Here is a 23,488-nt window from a genome sequence, read left to right on the forward strand (position 1 = left end):
ATTTCACAAATAAACAGAGATGTATGCGCACACATACATACAAGCACACATGCCTGGCTATACATGCATTTCTCTATGTGTGCATGCACATTCCACTAATAAAAGTAGTTCCGAATTCGAAATTCATCTTTATTATAATTATTACCGTCGTCAGCAGTTAACTGAAAAAAAAAAGCCTAAAAGCACTTCACATTTCAATTTTGTATGACTTTCAAAACAGTCTTGAAGATTCCACATATAAACAGAGATGTATGCGTACACACATACAAACACATATGCCTTTATGTATGTGTACATGCACATGAATTGCACTTAAAAAAAATAAAATAAATAAATAAAAATAAAAAAACTTCTTTTAGAAAAAGTGACAATTTTTGTCACAAATTCAATAGCTTCCTGCACATATTGCGTATATATCAAATACAATTAGTGCTCAATATCAATTACCTTTCAAAGAAAACGAGTGCGTACGCAGAATATAACAAGCAAATTGTGGACAACTGCGTCGCGAAAATATTCAACTAAACAGTCAGTGATGCGTAGCTTTGTCTGGCCATAAAAAAAAGCTAGATTAACGCCAGTAAAGCAGCTGTCTGACCCACGCATTCCGCTAGAGGACTAAGCAACTATAGCTTTTTTATTGTATTACGGCTATAGATGCCAATAGGGAATCGGCTGAATTGGCAACACAATCACGCAAAAATATTTAAGTAACGGTGTTTAAGGGTGTTGTAAAATGCAAACCAAAACTAAAAGCAGCTCTGATATGCGCACACATATACATGCACACATATATAAGAGCATACGCCCAAACATACAGACGCATACCGAAGCGTTATAAAAAAACCTTTCTATTTTGCTTACATACAAAATCAAATGTATTTATATATTTGTGGACTTCTTTGTTCTTATTGTTTAAATATGTATGTCTTCTGCATACTGTCTGTCGTCAACGACATTAGGCTGCAAGTCTTTAGCGGCGGCTCCACAGAAAGCGCAATACCGGGCATCCATAAGATATGCAACCTGAAAATACGCAAGATCATTTAATTTATATGTAAGCATAATAAATATCCAGCTGCTTACTTCTGGATGCATCTGACAACGTTCCGCAATGCGACCCATGAAAGTTTTTTTGCAACTGGTGCAAAAAATTGAGCCGCGCTTTCGATTACAAATACAGTTCTCGCAGCAATCCACCCCCGGCTTCTTGAGCACAGGAAAATTGGATGGGGATAGGTAAGAATATTTCTTCGCTTTATTGCTTCTCTCAACTTCCATTCTGCAGTCCTCTTCTCTAGCTGTTGTTTACTCGCTGAGCTTGCAATAGTTTTTGAGTCAAGCCGATCGTCTACGCTGCGTTTCCTTATCGGCAGCCAGTGCTGTAAAATAAGCGGAGATCGATAGCAATATTGTGGATATTCCTCCATTTGTTTATAATTTTTATTGAAGAGCCTGCAAAGCCATGTGCTTATATTAATTTATAATTAAACTATATAAATGTCGTTTTAATGTAGAAACAATAAAATAATTTTATTTTCTAGCCTGTAATAATAATTTAAATTAAAAAATAATTATAATAAATAATAATAAAATAAATTAGATAGTAATAATAATATAATAATATTCAAATTTGATCCAATAATTCAATGAGATTTCTAACCTCTAACTTCAGCTACTTTAAAAGTGAGAAATACTACATTTTCGCCAATAGTTATTTTTAATACAATTAAGAAATAATTTATATATATGAAAATCATAATTGTATACATGATCAATATACCTTTTAATATATTAACAGAGTATATATCTCATTCCTAAGTTTCCAATACTTTTGGATCATAACCTAAATGTCTAGTATAGGTGTGTGTCTCTGCTAAAACAGCAATTGAGTTTAACATGGACACGAACCCCGTGGCAGACTATGGTCGTCTCTTTCTAACACGTGTTGCATGCGCTGCCCAATATATACAAAATTTGTAATAGTCAGCGCCGCCGCAGCAATGTGAAATATACAATATGGCGGACAACCTTCAACCGGCTCGTTGGTCTAGGGGTATGATTCTCGCTTCGGGTGCGAGAGGTCCCGGGTTCAATTCCCGGACGAGCCCAAGTTGTTCAAAATAAATTTTTTGTTGTGATTTCTTTTTCAATTTCCTGAATAATACTATGAAATAAACAAATAAAACAAAGAAAAGTATTCCGCTCTAAAACAAAACAAGTAGCTGCTCTTAACTGCAAAGATTATATCAGTTAGGTTTCATTTTTTGGTTTTTCTTTTTTTTTTTTTCGTTTAAATTGTTGGAAATTTCTTGAGTAAGAGCAAAAATTGTGATATTTCGTTTTGTTTCTTTCTTGCGTCGCATTTTGGTTGCTATGCATAAATTTTTTGTTTGTTTTTCTTCTTTTTTGTTTCTTGGTTTTACATACATAAGCAATTTGTAGTTTAGCATTCGTTTAGTTTTTAGCATTATGTGCTGGAAATACTTAGAACAATGTCTGTTTTTTTTTTTTTTTTTTTTTTTTTTCAATAATTAAGATTAAGATTTGTTGTTGTTGTTGTAAGCGCTGCCGCGTTCTTGTCTGCATTTTGTATATTTGTAGTTGAATTGTAGTAATCGTAGTTGGATGTGTTTGTGTGTGTATGCTACATGCACTGGCACCAAGAGTGCCACACTGTGTGAGTGTGTGTCTATGAGTGTGGGTGGCGGAGTGATTTGTGAGAGCGAGATAAACAGTCTCTATAGATGCGCTGAGTTTGTGTCCTTGTCCATGTCTCTCACTCGTACTCCAAGACATTCTTATGATAGAATAATAAATAACTAAAAAAAGGGAGTATATTAGTATTATAATTTATATAACCATTGCCAACTCACCCCTCGCTGTCGAGCACCTGCTTGAGCGATGCCATTGTTATCACATGATCATCGCACTTGACCCACGTGTCCTTCTGATGTCGCACATAGGCCGTATAGTGCCCGGTATCGATGGTGCCCACGTGATTGACAACGGCATACAGGGAGAACCGAAAGTCCCCATAGGCATTGTTCTTCTCGGACATAAAGGGCGTCATATCGAACTCAACGGGAAACTGAATAAACGATGAGATTTTGCGATCGATCAGTGCCGAATGCTCGAAGCGCTTCAGGTGGAACGACACGACGCTGGGCAGAGTGCGCAGGCTAAACTGTTTGGTGGACTCCTGATACGATTTGCAGGTGGAGCATTTGATTTTGGCCGCCGAGCCGAGATGCTCGGCCCGTGTATAGCGCTCCAGACAATCGATCAGAGTTTTCGGTGTGACGCCGCCATGCGATGTCGTCTCGCCGAGATCCAGTGAGATGTCCCAGAAGGGATCGAATGTGGTGGAAACGCCCTTGCATGCCTGGCACACGACGTCGCTCTGCAGCATGCCCGTAAAGATTTGATCGATGATGCAATTGCACTGGCCATAGGAATGCGTGGCCGTTGCATTGGCACTGGAGCTGGAATTGCCACCCGTGGCGCTCGAACTGTTGCTCTTGCTCTCGTGCTCCGACTTGGCCTTCACACAATGCCTATGCAGCACATCCAGCGTGGCGATAAAGAACTCATGCGCATCCTGCTGCTCATAGCCGGCCAGATGTTTCGCATGATTCCAAATTAAATGCAGCAAACGATGCAGCGACAATGGAGTACGTGAGCCCGAATAGAACTCCTGCAGAAGCAAACCCGAAGTTCAATCATTGTATAAATTGGCTAAGGCGCATGCGCTTACCTGGAAGAGACGCGACACCTCGCATACCAAACACTTGTGTGAGGACTTGCCACAGTCGTGGCGATCCGACATGAAATAGTCGCTCAGCAGCGGCGTGTGTACCAGAGCCTAAGAAGAAGCGTTCAGATAAGATTAAAATTGTATACGAAAAGATTGAGTAAACATGATGAATTTTAAATACCCTTACAGTCACCGAAACTTTATAAAGACGAAAGTAAATAGTAATTTAATATCCCAGTTATACACATATATGATAATTGATATAATATATATACATACATATATATGCTGCTTATATCTAATTAAATAAACTTGCACAATTTGGATATAAAAGTTATATAAGTATATCTAATACTAATTTACTAATTTGCAGTAATATTAATTTTAATCGACATTATTTTTAACCTAAGCTTGCTTGTTGACCTTCAAAATTCGCGCATTATCCTTTATTATAATCGATAGGAAAATTTTTGTATTCCACTTTTATTCACTACAATAATAAGCGGTAACTTGTTGAATATTTAAATTAAATACCAATTGCATTATTTGTTATCGCAATAATCGATTTTTTGTTGCAAAAAAATTCAATTTACAGCTGTTAGAGATGCGACTTCAAATATATAAACTTATTTGCAAATATTAGAGATGAGACTTTAATAATAAAATAAATACGATATATAAAATTCCATTTTTGGGAAGACTTCGATATATAAATAAAAATATTTTCTTATACCAAATGCAGTAATTTATAAAATATTATTTACATGCATCTACCACCTCACCTGGACAATGCAGTTCATGAAGCAGGTAGCACCCAGATTGAGCAACCCTCGCAGCCCAATTGTCTGATTGGGTCGCACCAGACGCCGTCGTGCATTTGCTAGCAGCAGATTCGTCTCCTTGGGCGTCGGTATCCATGGTATCCAGCCGAGGCTCTTTTGCAGATCCTTTGCTTCTAGCTTGCGATTAATTATCGCATACTCACGACTGCGTGCATCGTATATGAAGTCACGACACGCATAACAGTAAAGCGTGCCGTGCGACAGCTCCAATGCGATATTGTGTTTCTTGGCCCTCAGATGGCTGGTGATGTGAGCGCCGCGACAGCCGAAGTAGATGCAATGCAGGCAGGCGTACAGCTGGATGCCATAGCTGCCGCACTCGAAGCAATTGCAGTGTATGGCCTATGGAGAAGGGGTTAGGGAGGGTTGGTTCTGCTACTGCGTGCTGCTGCTGTTGCTGCTGCTGCTCACCTTTTTCTCACGCGCATCCTTGTTGACGCAGGCAGCGAAGTAGGCATCGATAACACGAAAGGTATCGTAGCTGTGCTCCTTTACGTAGCTCTGATAGTGCCGGCAGCCCGTTTCCGACATGTCGTTAACGTTAGCGTCGCTGTCGCCGTCGACGTCGCTGCTGTCGCTGACGTTGACGTTGACGTCGGCTTTACCGTCGAGCTCAGCGGCAAGCTTTTGCACGGTGCGCAAGCAAACGGGCAGCGACAAATTCGTCGCATTCAGTGGACCCTTTGTTAGCTGTGCGCCTTCCACGCCCCCACCGACCCGCCCACCACTAACAACAACAGTTTCCTCAGCCGGACACCGGCCGGCAGCCGCCTCTGTGTTTGTTGCTGTTGTTGTCGCTGCTGCGGCCGCTGCCGCTGCCGCCGCCGCTGCTGCTCGAGTAAGTGTTGTTGGCGCTGTTGCTGTTGTTGTTGTTGGGAGTAAACGAACTTCAGGTACAACGTCGGCCGCTCCCCGGCCCAAAGACGCGTATGCGCGCTTGCTGTTGTTGTTGTTGTTGCTGGTGTTGTTATTGCCACTGCTGGCTCGACTGCCGGCGCCGCTGCTGCTACCGCTGCCGCTGCCACTGCTTAAAATGCTTGTCGTACTATCAACACTGTTCTCTTTTGTTTTCGTTCGTTTTGCAGACGGCTGTGGCACTGTGGTTTTATCACACTTGCGCTGTTTTCGTCGAATTTTGGCCACTTTTATGCTGAACACGGGGCACGAATTGTGTAAAATAGGAACTTTGTCGTTTTGTGGCCTTCTGATCAGTTTTCTGCTTTTTTCAAAGACACTGATTTTGCACACACGCACACACACACACAAATGCCACAGCGCACACACGCACAAACACACACACACTCGCACACGCACAAGCACACATGCATGGGTAGCGGACACAAACATACGAAAAACGAAGCAGCGAGCAGAGAACAGCGCACACAGCTGAAGTCGACTCTTGTATTGTTGATATAATATCGATACCAAGCGATGCTATTTTTTTCTTCACATACTTGCGGCGATGTTTTTCAGTACCGATAGATAGTGTGTGAAAATCATCGACAACAAAATTGCACATTTAATACAGTATTTAAAATAAAATATATATTTTTAAATAAAATGCAGTTTCTTTCATTATTTTAAAATTAATGTAAGAGCTGACAGCTTTTGTTATCTTGGCGCTTAAATTGTGTTTAAGTATTTTTGTGGTATATAAATTCGTGTGGAATATATCTGTGTGGCCAAAGTAACATAGTGCTAAAATATATAAAAATACTGTCAGTTGAAAGGATTGATTTGTCTTTCAAACAATTTTATTTGTATACAATATTTGCAGAGAATAAATTGAAGCAATGGAAAAGTGCTGCCGCGTTTGCAGAGATAACACAAACAAATTAGTGGACATCTTTGACGAACATGCAGCGCTGGAGAACGAACCCAGCCTGGCCGAAATGCTGGCCGACTGCACCAGCTGCGAGGTAAACAAAGATGATGCACTGCCTCAACAAATGTGCGAATCCTGCATTGCGGATGCACGCCATTTCTATGAATTCAAGCGTAAGTGCGAGGAGAGTCAACAGTATTTCTGGCAAATGCTCGACGCGAACAATATGCAGCTGGCCGAATGGGCTGAGGATATGATCTCAGTGAAAATTGAAGAGCCGCAAATTGAGGATTTGACTGATGAAATGGACAAATGTGAGTACACAGATGTGCAGACCAAAGTCGAGGACACCTGGAACTCGGACATCTATTCGGCGTGCCAGTTTAAAATCGAGTGTGATGTGATCTGTGAGACAAATGGCGAAAACTTTACCCTGGACGAGTCGTTACCCAGCAAGAACTCAGCAAATTGCTGCTCCACCTGCGGCAAGGAATTCCAGAGCAAAAGGAAACTCATACAGCACGAGCGTTTTCATGCCCGCAAGCGTGAGCACAAGTGCCAGATGTGCCCCAAGGAGTTTGTCAATCCCGGCAATCTGGCGGACCACATCCGCGCCCATACGGGTGAGCGACCCTACAAATGTCCGCATTGCGTGAAAGCCTTCACCCAGCGCGGCCGGCTCAATGAACACATTCGGACACACACAGGCGAACGGCCCTTCAAGTGCTTGGAGTGCCCCAAGACCTTTGCCAATGCTGGCAATCTAACGGTACACAAGCGAATCCATACGGGAAAGCGCCCGTACAAGTGCAATATGTGCCAGGCATCATATGTCCAGCCGGGTGCCCTGCAAAGGCATCGCCGGGTGCATCTAACCGACAAGCGGCCCTTCAAGTGTGTCATCTGCCTGATGCCATTCCTCAAGAGCTCCTATCTCAAGCGACACATGAACAGCCACACAGATGATCCGAACTTCCTGAAGGGTATGGGTGTGAATCTCAGTTGAATGTGAACAAATGTAGAAGCTCAAAAATATTTGTACTATCGTTTATGGAAACCCTTTGAGAATTATCAAAGAAAATCAAAAAGAAAGATCTATATGTGAACTTATACAAAAGATTTGCAAAATCTTTAATATTAAAAAAAAAAAAACAAATTTAAGAAATCTGAAATGTCCAAGCTGGCATTTCACAGAAAATAAGAGAAAAATAGGATCTGAATTTGAAAATATTTATAAATCAATTATACGAAAAACATATTTCCAAATAATTCAACTAGAACAGAAAATTGTATGGAATTGTAAATTGTATATTTAAAAATCAATTATAACAAATAGCTTGTGAATGTTCTTAATATCTGCATAAATGTTAAAACCCATTTTTATGAATCAACTAAGAATTTACATTACATAAAGTTTCTACTCGAAGCTGAAGAAGCACACCCTAAAAAAATGTTAATTAACCTATATTATTTTCAACAATTTTAAATATTTATTAATTGTGCGAAGTCTTTTAAGAACTCTAAAGGAACATTTCTATCAAATTTCTGATAAAGACAAAACAATTGTTGGGAATGACTAGCTTATAGTTTATATTTTTGGAAACACTAACGAATTGGAAAATTTTAAATATTGTGTATCAATATTTTTAAGCGAATTTCAAGAAAATTATTTTTGTAAAATTTTTTACAATATGAGATTAGCTAATCTTTTAAATTTTATCATTCCAAAATTCGCTAAAATATGTTAAAAATATTGAGCACATTGTATTAATTAAAAAAAAAAAGTTTAATGTAAATTAAATATTTGACAACCTTTAAATATATTTAAGCAAGCTTTTAGATTAGAAATCCAAAATATTTGTTATATGTGTAACTGAATGTATTTCACAAAATCTAGCTTAGGATCTTAAGTATTATAATATCCATAAACATTTGAAATATTTATTAAGTGTGTGAACCTTATTAACCGTTGCTTTTATAGAGCTAATAGTATTCCATAAAATATGTAAAGTACGTAATTTGGTAAATCGACTTCAATCATCTTTAATATTTTAAATATTTCTTCAACATGCAAATATATTTATATAAAATGAACAAAACACAGATTTTAAATTCTCAAAGAAATTTCTAACATTTGACTGATTCATGAACAACTAATTTAAATTGCAAATTTTAGCTGTTAAAAAAAAAACTAAACAAAATCTGAACAATATCCAAAAATTATGAACGCCTAAAGAAACCATAATTATAAAATACACTAAGTAGTTTAATCAACAATAATTTATACATTTATACATTATTAGCTTAATTATTTATTGTATATGTCCGACGGTTGTCTGCAAAGTGTGTGAACTAACAAAAATATATCTATTTATTTAAACAATTATTTATATTATATTATTATATATGTCTTCTGTCTTCCTTTAACGTTATGTGAAAAACTATATATTTTTCGATCTACCCTCGCATCAAGGTGTCGGCTATTTGTTCATACAAATGTGTTTAGCTTATCTAAGAATTAGTTTAAGTGCATATCATAAAAACCGAAAATAAAGTATATTATATACAAAATATATTTCTTTAAAAGAAAATTCTTTGGGCATGTGAAAATCCAGGTGGAAAGCTACATTATTTTCGTCCGCAAATAAGCTAGAGCTTCCTGGGTCTAAATGAACAGATTAGATAAAGAAATATTAGCGTATATAAATAAACATATTACGTACAGTTTTGAACCAAGCGGTCGAAGGTCTAAACACCATCCGAGAGACAAATGGCATTTGGGAGCGTGGAGCTATTCCGTGCATATGCAAATGTTTCACGGAGATGAAAGGCGGAAAATGGAAGCCGTAGAGCGCGTCCGCTGTGCAAATGCCCTTTGACACGAAGAAGTTTTTCAACTGTTCCTCCATGAGGCTCACTAAAAAAATAAAATATAAATATATGCGTATAATTTATTACTGCGTTTTATCAGTGGTTTTATCTACCCATTTTTGTGTGTGATTCGTTGAGCGTTTTTAGACTATCGTAATGTTCTTTTGGCACAATTAGGTAATGGTGATGCGCTGCTGGTTTTATGTCTTTGAATATGGCAAAATCATCCGATTCCATTTCCAAAACTGTGTCAGTTTTGCCATTTGCAATATTGCAGAAGATGCATCCCTCAGCTTCCATTTCGCATGCCACACTAAATTTTGTAAATATTGCTGCAAACAGCTGCAACACTATCGGCATAAATATCGATGACATTGTAGTTTTTAATTTGTTAGCGATATTTAGCTATTGTATTGAAGTTGTTTTCATTTATCGATAGCTAGCCTACTCAGTTCTCTCAGTCTTCGCGCGCGAGCAGCAGTTGAAATTATTTATAAAACGTGCAATAAAATATGCTCATAAAATAAATTTAGCGTGTTAGCGAGAGTGAATATTAATTGTTTATTTTTTTAATGCAGTGTGTAAAAGCTATAAAACAATGAGGAAACGCACAAATTAGAAAAATATAATGTATGCGAACGCGAAGCAAAAGAAACGTCAAAATAGTGAGCTAACTGTAAAAGAAATGTTCTATTGTAATTATATGTAATACGCAAAGCTTGATGGAGTTTTTCTTAAAGTTATTTAACAATATGGAAAATAATTTTGTGTGTGTTTTTCTGTAGATCACCTCGTGTCCAAACAACACCCTGTATATTCTATAGCAGTATTCACTATAGCTGGTCAGCTTGCAAGTTGCAACAGCTGAGCGCTAAAGCTACTCTCTTGCTCTCTCTCTCTCTCTCTCTCTCTGATTTGCTGTGTGTTGCTCTGCGCTTTTGGCCTTTTTTCTAAGCCGCTTAAGCAGCAGCTGCGCTGCGCTGCTTTCGCACTGAGTCAGGTTTTTCGTTTTGTTTTTGTTTTTGTAGCTCGCTGCCAGCGCGCTTGCTTGGCCGCTCGCTTTAGCCGCCCGTTGTTTTGCCTCACAGTCTGAGTTTGGTACGTAGCGCGTTCGTAACTCGCGCGTTTTTTTCATCGGCCTCGATTGCCGTCTCTGCGTTCTTGTTCATATTAGTTGATTTCGAAGAGTTTCGACGACGACGGTTGCTGCGTACTTTGCGGCTAATTATCAAATTAAACCAAGTGAAAAATGAGCAAAACTCAAAATCAAGCGGAATAATTGATAATATACATATTTAGCATATATGTAAGCAAAGTGATAACGGTTTATTTAATTAGCATAAATAATGTGCTTAAATTGGAGTTTTGGAATTTCGATTGAATGTTTGAAAGAGAGACAAGAGCGAATACATATAGATGGCGGAATTATTGGAATTTGCTATGCATTAGATAAACTTTAAAAAGCATTCAGCTATAAAATATATATTTTTAACAAGAAAGCGGTTTTGCCAAATTTATGTTAATAATCAAATAATAAAATCGTAATGCATGTTAAACTAATAAAATGATATGGTTAATTTAAATAAAAAAATAAAAAAAAGAATATTAATAAATGACTAATATTTGATAAATTGAACAATAACTAGATCATACTTTATACCAATAATAATAAAAATTAAAAATCAAATAATATAAAATAATAATTAAAAAAAAAAAAACTGAAATGAAAATTTTAATAAAAAATATAATACTAAATTTATTTTTCATATCAAAGAAACGGAAAATAAATAATAATTAATTTACTCATTTATTTCTAAAAAATCAACAGATTTTAAACATTTTTAAAAGAATTAATAATACTTATTTTAATTATGAAATATATATAAATATATTAATATTGATGTGTTTCATATATATATATTTTTTTAAATTCAGAATAGAGTAGCAGTTTCCAAAATTAAAAAAAAAAAAAAAATTATAAATGTAAGATTTATAAATTTTTATTTTTGATAAAAAACATTATTTATATATAAATAATATAATTTGATTGAAGAAATGTAAAAAATGTAATGTAATGTAAGAAATGTAAGCTTACAAAAATGATAAGATAAAATCAAAATCAATGTTTTATAAATATAAATTATCTATAAATAAAAAAGAATTATTGAAATTATATGCTATCAATCAGTCAAATGAAATAAAAAGAAACAAGATTTCAGAGCTGTAAAATATATGTATGAAAAATATTTTGCAGTTATTTAACAGATATTTGAAAACTCTGTGGCATGATCACTTGGCCCCGCCCCTTGGCGCACACATGCTCCACGCAGCCAAACCAGCCATAGATATATATTCGTATACGCCTTTATAGACATACAGCAGCCCCAATCAACATTAGTTTCTTCAGCTCTGGCTAACCAAAATTGCCAACTTCCTGTTAAGTCGTGTGTCTGTCTGTCCGTCTGTCTGTCTGTCTGTCTGTCTGTCGAATGTCGAGTGAGGCGCCGAGTCATTAGCTCCTCGTCATGCCCACTCAAAGTACCGCTATGCTAGCCGGCTATTCGATGTATCTCTCTCCATATATCTTTAGACACAAAGAGCAAAGAGAGGTGGAGAGGGGGCCGAGACGGGCATGACTGAGGCTAGACTGGGCACAGGTCTTGCAGATCCCGGCTGCTGTAGCCCCTTCACTTTTTTCGTTTTTTTTTTTATTTAGCGAAAAAAAAGTTGGCGCAGCAAGTGCATTTCGCATTTCGCATTCCTCTGGCCGAAAGTCTGCTGCGCGGAGTTTTGCATCTCTGCGTCTGCGTCTGCGTCGCTTAACTGTAAATTGAGGCATGCTAGTGTGCCCACTCGCTGCCGCGCTCCTGTCTCTCGTTCGCTCGCTCTCCTCGTCTCCCTCTCCTCTTCACTTGTTGCATTTCTTTTGTCGTCAAGTTCAATGTGCGTTGACAATTTTCCATTTGTAAATGGGCTGGCAACGGTTTTTCACTTCGATTTGTTTTTATTTTCCGTTGCGTACTTTCACACACACACACACACGCACACATACACGCTGCGCAATATGCATTGTATTTGGGCAGCTGTGCGTGTATTTTAATTTATTTTAAATCGATCGGCAATACAAATTAATGAATATATATAGATACACATACGTATATCTATATGTATATCAGCTAATTTATCTGCGTTTCATTCAACCCGGAACTTGGCTGCTTAATGCTAAAGATTCATCTTCAATTGTCGCTAGATGCTAGGCAAAAAAAAGGAGAAGAAGAAGAGGATGAAGAAGAAAGAAAAGTAGAAGAAAAACCAAGGAAAAATCATGTGGCAAATCATGAATCGTTTTATTTTTGTGCATTGTGAAAGCGCAAGTTGTTGTAATTTTTACACTTTTACCGCGGCTCACATGCCTACAGACACATAACAGCATAAGATACACAGTGAGGCATAGATACAAAGATACATTGGATGGCTGGCGTAAGCATCTTTTCACTATTACCAACGCAGTTTGTCGTGTTAAAGCCGCCTAATTGAAAGTCTTGACTTATGACTCGAGCTTTAAGTATGTGTGCGTGTGTGTGTGTGTGTGTGTGGAAAATGAATTTTCCAGCATAGCGCGTTGCAAAGTACGTGTGCTGCAAATTAAAGTGAAATTTAATATGCAGTCAATAAATTATATATAAATTATACTCATATAAATGCTGGCAAATTCCAAGATTTCCATCTTCGGCTCTATCTTTCTAACAATCTAAATCCTAACTATCAAATTTCATTCAGTGTGTTTGTGTACAAACTAAAAAGCAAATTTGGCATTTAATAAATTTTCAAGAAATACAAAAAATAAATGATAAATAAATAAATTAAAATAAATAAATCCAAACAATAAACAAGAAAATTTTGTTTATAAATTATCAAAAGGTGCATTCGCATCTATTTGATTTTCATTGTGAATGTGAAAGTGGTGAAAAATCACGGCTATATTTTCCATTAGAAGAAGAAGCGACAGCGCAAAGCACAACGCAGAAGGCAAACAGCGAACGAGCAAGAAAGATAAAGGTAAAGCAAATCACAAAAAAAAATAGATTATAAATAATAGAAATGTACGCACATATACATATATTATGAATGTATATATATAATTTGTAAGTCAAACGAAAGCTTCAACTGTTTAGATTCTGATCTCCAATATTATATATATACATATATATTTATATTTATACATATTTTTTTATTTATATACTAACATCATCGATCGCTCTACACACTGAGCTCATCTCATCAGTGCGCGAAACTTGTTCGAGTCGCTCTCAAATGGGTAAATGACTCATTTTGACCACTTTGCGTTAACTGTTTCTAACGTTCTTAACGTGTTTTGTTTACCTTTTTGCTTTATTTTTGCATAATTTCGTTTTGCAGTTTTGGCTAGCTGCGAGTTTTGTACAAAAGACACGTTCCGTGATATGGGGGCTTTATATTTATGTGGGTTGTTTCCGATTCTGTGTATTTTGTATACCCTGTTAAGCTAGGTAGTTGGTGTGATAAGCCAAAAGCGTAATTAAGAACACGATTTACTGTTATTAAATCTGGATTGACTCATCTTAATGAAATCATTTAATCATTTAATATACATTTTTGTGGTTTCATTTGCTTCAACATACTCTATAAGCCTAGAAGCTAGTCTTACTTGTCTCTATATTTATGTAGCTCACTTTTTAAAAAGTTCCCATAGCTCGTCTTACATTTATATGGTATTTTTGTCTAGAATTCTTCACCTATTTATTTCTTTGCGTTGTACATATCATATTAATGCCGATATTGATTATAAATATTTTTAAGCTATATAGTCTATATGTGTCATGTTTCAAAATCGATTCACTCCCTGTTATTTATAGTGTAACACTATCAATACTTTCAATGTTCTGTGTGTACTACATACCCTGTAAGATTAACACTTCAGGCAATACAAATCGTTTACTATTTTATTCTGTGTACATTATATACCCTATAATTTTATTTTTGAGGTCTATTAAGTTACACTGGCTGTTAGTTAATATCTTTATATATTAATCATTTATCTTTGGCATTCGCTTATTGGGGAATAACTCTCCGTTTCAGCAATATATTTTCATTTATATTTAGTGTGCTTTTTATTTACTCTGTAAAGCTTTACAGGTAGCTAGCTGTAGTACATTAATTTGCATTAATTTCTACAAGTAATTATTTTCTTCTAAAGGGTAAAAGCATAATGCCAATTTGGTTTATAAGCATTCGAAGTTGAGCTTCACAAACTATAAACCCACCGAACTGTATGTTACTCAATATTTTCTATTGTTCTTTACCTTCATCTCTCTTCTCTTCATCTTCATGTTCATCTCCTACCTATCTCTTTGCTCATCATTATTTTCCTAATTTGTATACATGCTTTGCAGAAGTAGCTTTCGCTCAAGTCAAGTCAAGACCATAAGCTTATTTAAAATATATTTGCAAATCATTTAATTGTATTTAGGAAGTGCTTTATAAGCTCCTACAGGGTAGCCCTTCGTTCAGCACTCCTCCTCCTCCAATATTTATTTTACTTTCCACTTGGCTGCACATCTTTTACGCAACTTGTCAGCGCTCAATGTCAAGGTTGTAGTCGCATTTTTAATATTTGTTTATACACAAATACAGACAAACACATATACACAACACACACACACACTTTCAGGCATATACATACATGTCCCGGCTTTTGGCTTTTACTGTGTAGTGGTGAGTAGGCCCGTCTGGCTGCCTAACTGGCTTATTATTGCGGCCGCTAATTGCGGCTCAACACTTCTCGAGTGGAACGCCCCGAACGTTGTTTTGGCATTTTGTAATTGCTTCATTTTGGTTAAGTGTTGCGGCCAATTAATTGACGCTCACGCCTTAATGGCAAAAATTTAAACAGATCAAGATAATCAGCGGAGAAAATGACGCATTCCTCTAGGGCATCAGCCGGACAACAAATGAATGTAAATTTTTAATAATTATGAAAAGATGAGCTAGAGTAGGTAGAGTTGAATAGCTTATATAGATTGAGCTTTCAGAGATTTTGGGTATATAAAAATGGGGATTATAGAGTTTGTTAATGGAGTATACTTATATAGAATATGGAACTGTTACTTAATGCCCAAAGATAAAAACATAAAGAGAATATTGAATACTGATAAGAGAAGTAGGGTTATCAATAAATAAGATCCTAGTATATCTTAGTTCGCAAATATCGTGTATATCGTGACTTATAGTTTTGAGATCAAGCTCAGTCTAACTGCCTATATATGAATGAAGATATACTTATATTGCTTACAGAAAAGACTAAGTATAGATCGAGTACATCAAGATCTATTGAAGCTGATGAGCATATATTAATATACATATTAACTATTCATAGATAGATTGTATGCTTCAAGGTTCAGGTAGATCTTCTTTCATCACTAGTCCTTGATTGCCTTGATTGTATATACAATGTATAACTCTTTTTATCACGACTCCACGATTGCCTGAAGATCATTTTGAAAATCAAGCCCACATTCATCAACTTGCTGCTACTCTCATCTATTATCAAATACTACCGTATCGTCTGTCTATCACATATGACCCTGAGCTATGCCTAAAATCTCAATTATCATTAAAAATTAACGCGCTCTTTTCGGGGCTATTATTAGGCATTGATAATTGTGTCGTCTGTTGATGAAAAACGCATTCATCACTTCTTCGTCAGCTTTTAACGCATTATTGAACAAATATTAATTATTAACTCATTAGGGCGAAAAAGCATCTCAAATTTATCAATTTGATTTTTCTTGAGCCGCATGTCACGCATGTTTTTCTTCTTATTCTTCTTCATCTTATTCTTCTTATTCTATTAGTACCGTTTCGAGATGTTCTTGTGAACCGTTAAAAATTTCACCTAGAGCGCAAAAGCGAGCCAAACCCGTCTCTCGTTCTGGAAACTATCATAAATTTGACTTTTTAATGACAAAGAAACATTTTTTATGCGTTTTTTATGTGTGAAAATGAAGCAGAAAGCACAAAAGAGAGCGCAAAGCCAAAGTAAACAGTCAAAAGGGTCAGGAACTACTAGAAACAATGGCCACCAAGAATGCCGACAATGGCATACTCTATTCTATAGATGATATACGATCTGAGTGAAGTCGTGTGAACTGCAATGAAAACTACTTGTGTGCGGGGCAAATGAAACTGATTTCAGTTAGTTGACTTTTTAAAAGTGATTTCAATTGTTACTTTTACGTTTTAAAATTTATCTAGCTTATATTGTTACGAAATCTGAAGAGTCACCTGGAACTTAGAGCTGGATAAAAAGCTTGTTTAATGAAAGTTTAAAAAATTTGCTTAAATTATTTTAATATGTCAAAGGTTTACATTTTCATTTTCTTAATTTCCATATTCACCTTTTTTTTTTTTTACAAATGTTAAAAGGTTATTTATAAAAAAAATAAATTAAATAAATATTTATAAAAAATAAAAAATTATTTTATCTAGATATCTAGAAAATATTCAATTTAATTAAATTAATTTAATTTAATTTAACTTTATAAATTACTTTTAGACATCTGAAAATGTATAAGCCAAACGAGTTTGAGAGCTAGATGCCATAGCTTTACTTATTAAACTGATATTTAAATAGTATGATCATTTAATCTTACTATTGTCTAGAAAATTTTCGCGAATGCTAAAATCATTTATTTGAATGGCCAAACCATATATATGTAAAAGACATAGACTACCTTAAATTTGTAAATATTTTAAGTATTTAGTAAACATATTATGTTATATATTTTGTATATAGTTTAAATCATCTTGAACCATTTTACATACTTAGATATATGAAAGGAAACAACAATAAAACTTAAAATATATAGATTTTTAATAAGTCTGATGCCGAATTAACATATAGACAACTAACTGTCTTTAGATGTTTGTAAACATATTTTCAGGTGAGGAATATATTTATTCTCCATTTTTTAGCACAACAATATTTGCATATAGTCAACAAATACTTTACTTGCTTAGACATGTTTACTACTTATTTTTAGAACAACATTACTCTTCAGTAAGGGTATATGAAAAGACGACGAAGTAGAAGAGTAAATGGGCAGGAGGAAAGCAGCTGGTATAAAATGTATAAAGGTATAAAGTTAATATAATACGTAATTATAAACGGCTGCGGGCTACATACTGACTGAATGCCATTCAGTGGTTAAGGTCTCTGGCACAAGTAGTTAGTTAGAGTACGCGTTCTACGAGTTAGTCTCTCGGATCATGACATGGAGAAATGCGCGGATGGCAGCGTGTAAATAATAGCCAAAGGGGTGAAGAAAACCAAAACCAAAGCCAAAAGCAAAAGCCAAGCGAACTACTGTTGGACAACAAGTGTGGAGCCCATCCGCAGGCCACAAAAGAAAAGCCGTACTGGACTACTGTGCGGCGGGGTCAATGAACTTGGCGCCACAGCAAAAAGACAATAACACAAAGCCTTAGATTGATGATGTTCTCGAAATGTGTCATATTTCTTTAGAGTGGCACAAATATTGTCAGAGATTGGCACAAGTTAATTATTTACAGCAGTAGAAAAAGCAAAACAACAGTTTGTTTAACTAATTTAGTTGTTTAGCTCTGTTATAAAAATTATTTATGCGAATTGTCAGTTGAGACAACAGTTTTATGGACGTTAAGTGTTAGCAGCTAAAGCAAAAATTTATATTTAGAATTAATATTTTTATATATGTATATAAGTGTTTGTTTTTTGTTAATATAAAATATTTGGTTAATAGTGAGTTGTGTTTTGAAAATAATTTGTATAATTAATTCATAAGAATAAGAATATAATATCTTCTTCCTCTTTATATATTATAGTATACTCCATGTTAAACTCTGTCACAATGCAAATATTTATTATTTAGTCCTACTATTAGATTTTTATTATATAGTATTCTATTTGAAGCGAAAATTAATGTTATCTTGCTTAGGTTATTTAAGTCAAAGGTGTTATTTAAGTCAAAACCAAAAATAAGGTTTTATGATTTATATACATTTTTTCATTTATTTAGAATTATATACTATAATTTTATTCTAGCTTTATTTATTGATTTATTTCCTCTTTTTCATTTTTTTTATTTTTTATTTTTTTAGATATAAACTAAAATAATTAATTTTTAATTATTTGTATATGACAAATTGTATTATAATTATAATAATTTTATATTGTTGTATTGGTATATATGAAAATAATGTTATAAATGCGCACCTATTACACTGGAAATGCTCTTATTTTTCTGTATTTTCATATAGAAAGCTGCGCTATATATTTTTATTTATACTCGTTTCATTCAATTAGTGTCTGAGTTAAATAATTTGCAAGATAACTTACATATATTACTTATTTATAAAGTTATTTAAGTTAAAGTTAAAGTTATTTAAGTATATGAAGCTATTTATATTCACAAGAACCCAACACAGCGTCCCTAATCACTGGTATTCCAGTGTGGGAGCGCTTAACTTATATATTTTATATATTACTTTTCTGTTTTGTAGCACGATCTTTTGAATAAGCTATGCTAAGACAAAAGATTTTTGATGAAAGTTGAGATTAGGCTTGGCTCTCGCTTAGGTGGATAAATAATTTGATTTAAGGCTTGGTTCATGAAAAAATATAGATTGAATGCTTACACTGGAAATAAAAAAGCAATACATGAAAAAAAGAACACATATAGATCTTAATATATTCCATACAGTATATATAGTATTTATGAGCAAAGCTGTAAATACTCATATTCAAAGTACATTTATATATGTATCAATAGTTACGACGCCTTTCCTAAAAATTCAAGTCTGCTCCATACATGCGAATCTCCAATAATTGGCAAATATCTTCGTTTTTTTCCAGTTTGTTAATAGCTTTGCTGCATTTAGCAAACGTGTGTTGTAATCAATTGAAGCACTGCTTAGACAGACGAAAACACTTTTGAAAAACTCCAAGAGCGTATGCAAAAAATGTTTTTTGTTTTTTATTTTTGTTGGTTTCGATTTGGGGCCTTTGGGCAAACTCGTTGCAATTGGCTGAAAACGGTGTTAATAACGCAAAAACAGTTGCGTTTAAAGCATATGCCGTTTTGTTGCTGCTGCGGCACGGAGACCATGCAGCGGGCTGTGCAATCAGCTTTAAACGGCAAACTGCAACTTCAGTCGGCAACCGGCAAAAGCAACAACAGCAACAACAGCAACAACAATAACAACAACAAGATAAGGCGACCGCCTGTTGGCCGCTTGTCTAACTATTTTAACCCAGTTTTGCGCTATGGCCACATTCTTGTAGGAGCGCAAACCATAAACAAGTTTTCAGTCAAGCAAAAACAATAACAACAACAACAAGAAATAACTCACTGCTGCCAGCAACAGCAACAACAAATGCAACATCAACAGCAGCAAACAAAATGTGTGCAAATTGAAATTGCAGCTAAAGAAAAGGCCAATTGCAAGTGCGCAACAAGCAGAAAAGCCAAAAATCGAAATAGACGAGTAAGAGTGTTTTAGACGAAAGCGCAGGAGTAACAAATACCCTGTAAAAATAAGTTAGGAATAGTAAGACATATAAAATTATAATAGAGTTTATGCAGCTGAAAGCTTTTGAGGCCAAAGAAATTTTGACGGGAGCGAATCACTGTAAGATGCCATGAGAACATAATATATATAGGAATTACAAAATAGACGATAAAATTATTTTTACGGAGTATATCTTGTACTTTGTACATACATATATAATAAGAAGTGTCTCCAGAGCAATACCAGAGTAAAAGATACGTTTTATAATATGAGTAAGAGCTATGAGGAAATAAATTATAAAAAACAAATATATAAATATTATATATTTTTACAAAAAGATGCTAGGCGAAAAGAAAGAGAGAGATGGCCAATGAAGATTTATAGAAGTTATACGATATTTCATATATTTCATAAAATAAAATAAATGCCTTGTATACGTCACATAAGAACAAAAAATTTAAAAAAATATGTACAGTAACTATTTAACATATGAAATAAAATTATAGTACAAAGGCTGATCAAACGGTTTTATAACAAAAGCGTGTGCTAGCCGGGGCAACAAGCCTAAAACTTGCTCTGTAAACATAGTTATATCACCTAACAAATAAATAAAATGTATAAGAAATTCTGGAAATTTGATAACTAAAGGCAACGTGGCAATGCAATACTTGGAAATAACATATAATATATACATATATAAATAGGAAATTAGTAACCAAACTGTTTTACTCGTTCCATACTCAATTTCAGATTTATTTATTTATTATTATTTCGTTGTGTTTGGAGTTCTTAAGCAATTTCAATGTCTACCGCTTATATACATTAGTAAAAGTTTTAGCCAGTCTAAGTCTCGCACAATTTATAACCGTTTTTCATTAGCTTAATCGCATCAATTAACTTAGCATAATAACTGCTCTCTGCTGCCCGTCGCAAAAGCATATTAGCGTGCATTCTACCCCACAATGATGTTCAATGGGTAAAGCTTAAATACATCAGCCTGTCTTAGTTAAGCCTATTGTCGGCCCTTTTTGCCAACTTCAACAGGTCTAAGCGCGTTCATTTATTGCACTTCAATGCGGGTCAATAGGGATTTACGGTTAGGCGTGCGACCGTTTCGTACGCTAAGTATCTGCGGAAATGTGGTGCCTGTTAATGAGAGCGCCAACCGATTAGCTGCGCCCCGTTCCCCCTCCCCCTCCACCATACTGTCGATATGTGGCATGAATGGACACTTTGAGTGGGTCAGGCGACGGCAACGACAAACAATGGGTATGGCCAATGCGAATGGGAACAACAATGAGTTACAGTCCAAAGCCGGCAAACAGTTATGGCAATCATCAGCAGGCGAGTGAATCCATTGTGTTCGCTTGCAGCTAATTTGGCGCGACCAACTTAGAGAGCAGTACGTTCTTAACTGACCATTGAGCGTGATGACGCGAAGAATGCGTCGCTTAACTGTATTTGGATGCGGACCAATTGATGTGCATTTCCTTGTGGAATACCCTTTCTATGTAATTCTCATAGCTTTCACTGCGAGAAATTATGTACATTTCCTTGCGGAATAGCCATCTCTGTGATTCTCATGATTATGAGCAATGACAATGGATAGCTAATATGTATTTTGCTATAGCAGAATTTCCTGCTTTATGATTCTGCTCTATAAATATGGAATAAACTACTCGGCGATTCTCATAATTGGGCATTTTTGAATATTCATCTGATTTCATAGCTAACTTAAGCGCGTGAATACTATTTGTTTAATAAATGTACGTTTCGTCTTGATTTTATTGTATATGCGGAATGCCCTTCTATGTGCTTCTCACGATTATGAATGCAATTGCTGTTCATTTCCTTGCCATCATTAATACAGAAATTCTCATAATTAAAAGTATTTTTTTTTTTGTGTAAAACTAATGTACTTTTTTTTTTTTTAACAGAAGCAAGGAATGCACTTATTTGTAACTGTCATCATTATGAGTACTTATGAATTTAATTTGCTCATGAATGATTACTGAGCGAGTCATACTAATGTAGCTTAGTTTCTATCTGAATATTACATATATTTATACTGTTTTCTCTCCTCACTATGATTCTCATGTCTACTACTGATCCAATGTTTATTTTATTTTTAATTTTAAATAAATTATTAAGTTTTTGTAAATTTTATACCCTGAACCCATTGAATATGGGAAATCAGGGTTTAATGGTCTTTTTTATGATAATGGGATATAAAGAATTCGCGATTCGTACTATATTTAATGTGATATGCTTATTTATGTCATTATATTAAGTTATTTTATGTACAGCTAATGTAGGTTTGGTAATCAGAGAATATGAAATATTCATTATATAGGTAACCAAAAAGTCGAAACATCGAAACATAGACGTAAATTATAATTATAGTATAAGTAACCTTTTAACCTTCACAAAAATCTATAGCTGCTATGTGAACCCGGAACAGCGTAGAGTAAAACTATAAAATATAATTAGTGTTTAGACAATTATTGGAAATTTAAGATACATTTTTACCTCAAGGCCTAGTATTGTTTTACCTGAATTAACATCAGAATTTTCTCAAAAGATCAGAAAAAAAGTCTTGCCAAAATATTGCACTTCCCTTGAACGTTGCTGAACCACATCGCTTTTGCAAAAAATGAGAGACGCGAAGCCCTACAAGAGCCCAACCGAAACTCGTCTTGCGTATGGTCAGTAACTCACTCGCATTCGCACTGTACGTAATCGTATATTGTTTGGATCGTAACTGAAAACAAAACAGTGGGTTGGGGGAGCGTTACAAGCGCTACTTGGTATGCCCGGTGCGAGAGTCGACGCTCAATTTTCAATTGGTTTGGTGGCTTATTAATTACCTCACCGCACGGTTGCGTGTGGCGCATACAAAAGGCGCCCAGTGCACAGCAACAACAACAGCAACAACAACAGCAACTGACAAAAGAGCGGACCAGACCCGAACCGGGCCAAATAGAACCCACAAAAGGCGTTGGACGAAGCGACGCGTCGCGCTGCGTCGGGTAATACGAGAACCGTAAATGGAGCGGCATAGATGTCAATGCGCTTCACAAGTCTCTGACCAAAGCAACAAACCCAAACAGTTACACTTCATTTTCGATTAAAATGAAATGGGTATATTGGTTTTGTGCAATGTCCGTCTTGCTGTCCGTAAAAGTCTTGCTGTCCGTTAGAGCTAGGGACTTAAAATTTATAAATCGAAATTGAATCGAGTGGGCAGATATTCCCGATAAATAAGTATTCTGCAGTCAGTAACACCCAGTCTTACTTCATTTTTTCCCTCCCATTTTTGTTGCTTTTTCATGTTATTTACAGTTTTTGCTTTCTGTGCAGCTTTTGCGGGCATAAACAAATGAAAAGTTTTAAAAAAATTGAGAGTGAATTTTGCTGTTGTTGCTTTTGTTATTTCTCAATTGGCAAACTAGTTTTCGTTTTATTACATTTTTCGACTTTTTTGCCTTTGTTGCTTTGCATATTTTTCTTCAAGTGTCATTCGTTGCTGTGTGTTGTTGTTGTTGTTGTTTCTTACTTTCAAATGTCAAACGAAGTTGAAGGTGGCCCAGTCTGCATATATAGACG

At 35.3% G+C, this 23,488-nt stretch overlaps 4 protein-coding genes and 1 non-coding gene across 5 annotated transcripts in view; 3 read left to right on the forward strand and 2 right to left on the reverse strand.

Moving 5' to 3' along the window:
- Positions 1-2,039: 2,039 nt before the first annotated feature.
- On the forward strand, positions 2,040-2,111 carry TRNAP-CGG (transfer RNA proline (anticodon CGG)). The gene has a single exon. It is a non-coding gene; the product is annotated as a tRNA-Pro (tRNA).
- Positions 2,112-2,337: 226 nt separating this feature from the next.
- On the reverse strand, positions 2,338-5,766 carry not (ubiquitin carboxyl-terminal hydrolase nonstop). The gene is made up of 5 exons (XM_089467026.1): positions 5,011-5,766; positions 4,540-4,941; positions 3,758-3,865; positions 2,877-3,697; positions 2,338-2,822 (listed from the first exon to the last, which is right to left on the reverse strand). The coding sequence occupies exons 1-5, from the start codon at positions 5,128-5,130 to the stop codon at positions 2,780-2,782; spliced, it is 1,494 nt and encodes a 497-aa protein (XP_089323152.1). The 5' UTR covers positions 5,131-5,766; the 3' UTR covers positions 2,338-2,779.
- A 532-nt stretch (positions 5,767-6,298) lies between these two features.
- LOC108614756 (uncharacterized) lies at positions 6,299-7,789 on the forward strand. Its single transcript, XM_018009003.2, has one exon. It carries the CDS (start codon positions 6,393-6,395, stop codon positions 7,428-7,430), a length of 1,038 nt encoding a protein of 345 aa, XP_017864492.1. The 5' UTR covers positions 6,299-6,392; the 3' UTR covers positions 7,431-7,789.
- Positions 7,790-8,979: 1,190 nt separating this feature from the next.
- LOC149269361 (adenosine 5'-monophosphoramidase HINT3) lies at positions 8,980-9,737 on the reverse strand. Its single transcript, XM_089467044.1, has 3 exons — positions 9,409-9,737; positions 9,148-9,341; positions 8,980-9,089 (listed from the first exon to the last, which is right to left on the reverse strand). Exons 1-3 carry the CDS (start codon positions 9,668-9,670, stop codon positions 9,048-9,050), a joined length of 498 nt encoding a protein of 165 aa, XP_089323170.1. The 5' UTR covers positions 9,671-9,737; the 3' UTR covers positions 8,980-9,047.
- A 620-nt stretch (positions 9,738-10,357) lies between these two features.
- The window catches only part of bbg (PDZ domain-containing protein big bang), a 171,163-nt gene continuing 158,032 nt past the window's right edge, over positions 10,358-23,488 (forward strand). Inside the window, exons 1-2 of the mRNA XM_089467015.1 lie at positions 10,358-10,601; positions 13,076-13,354. The gene's annotated coding sequence lies outside the window, so the exon portion shown is untranslated. The remainder of the gene's footprint in view (positions 10,602-13,075; positions 13,355-23,488) is intronic.

The sequence above is a fragment of the Drosophila arizonae genome, chromosome 4 (genome assembly GCF_054131065.1).
Source record: "Drosophila arizonae isolate 15081-1271.41 chromosome 4, UAZ_ARI_1.0, whole genome shotgun sequence".
NCBI lineage: Eukaryota > Metazoa > Arthropoda > Insecta > Diptera > Drosophilidae > Drosophila > Drosophila arizonae.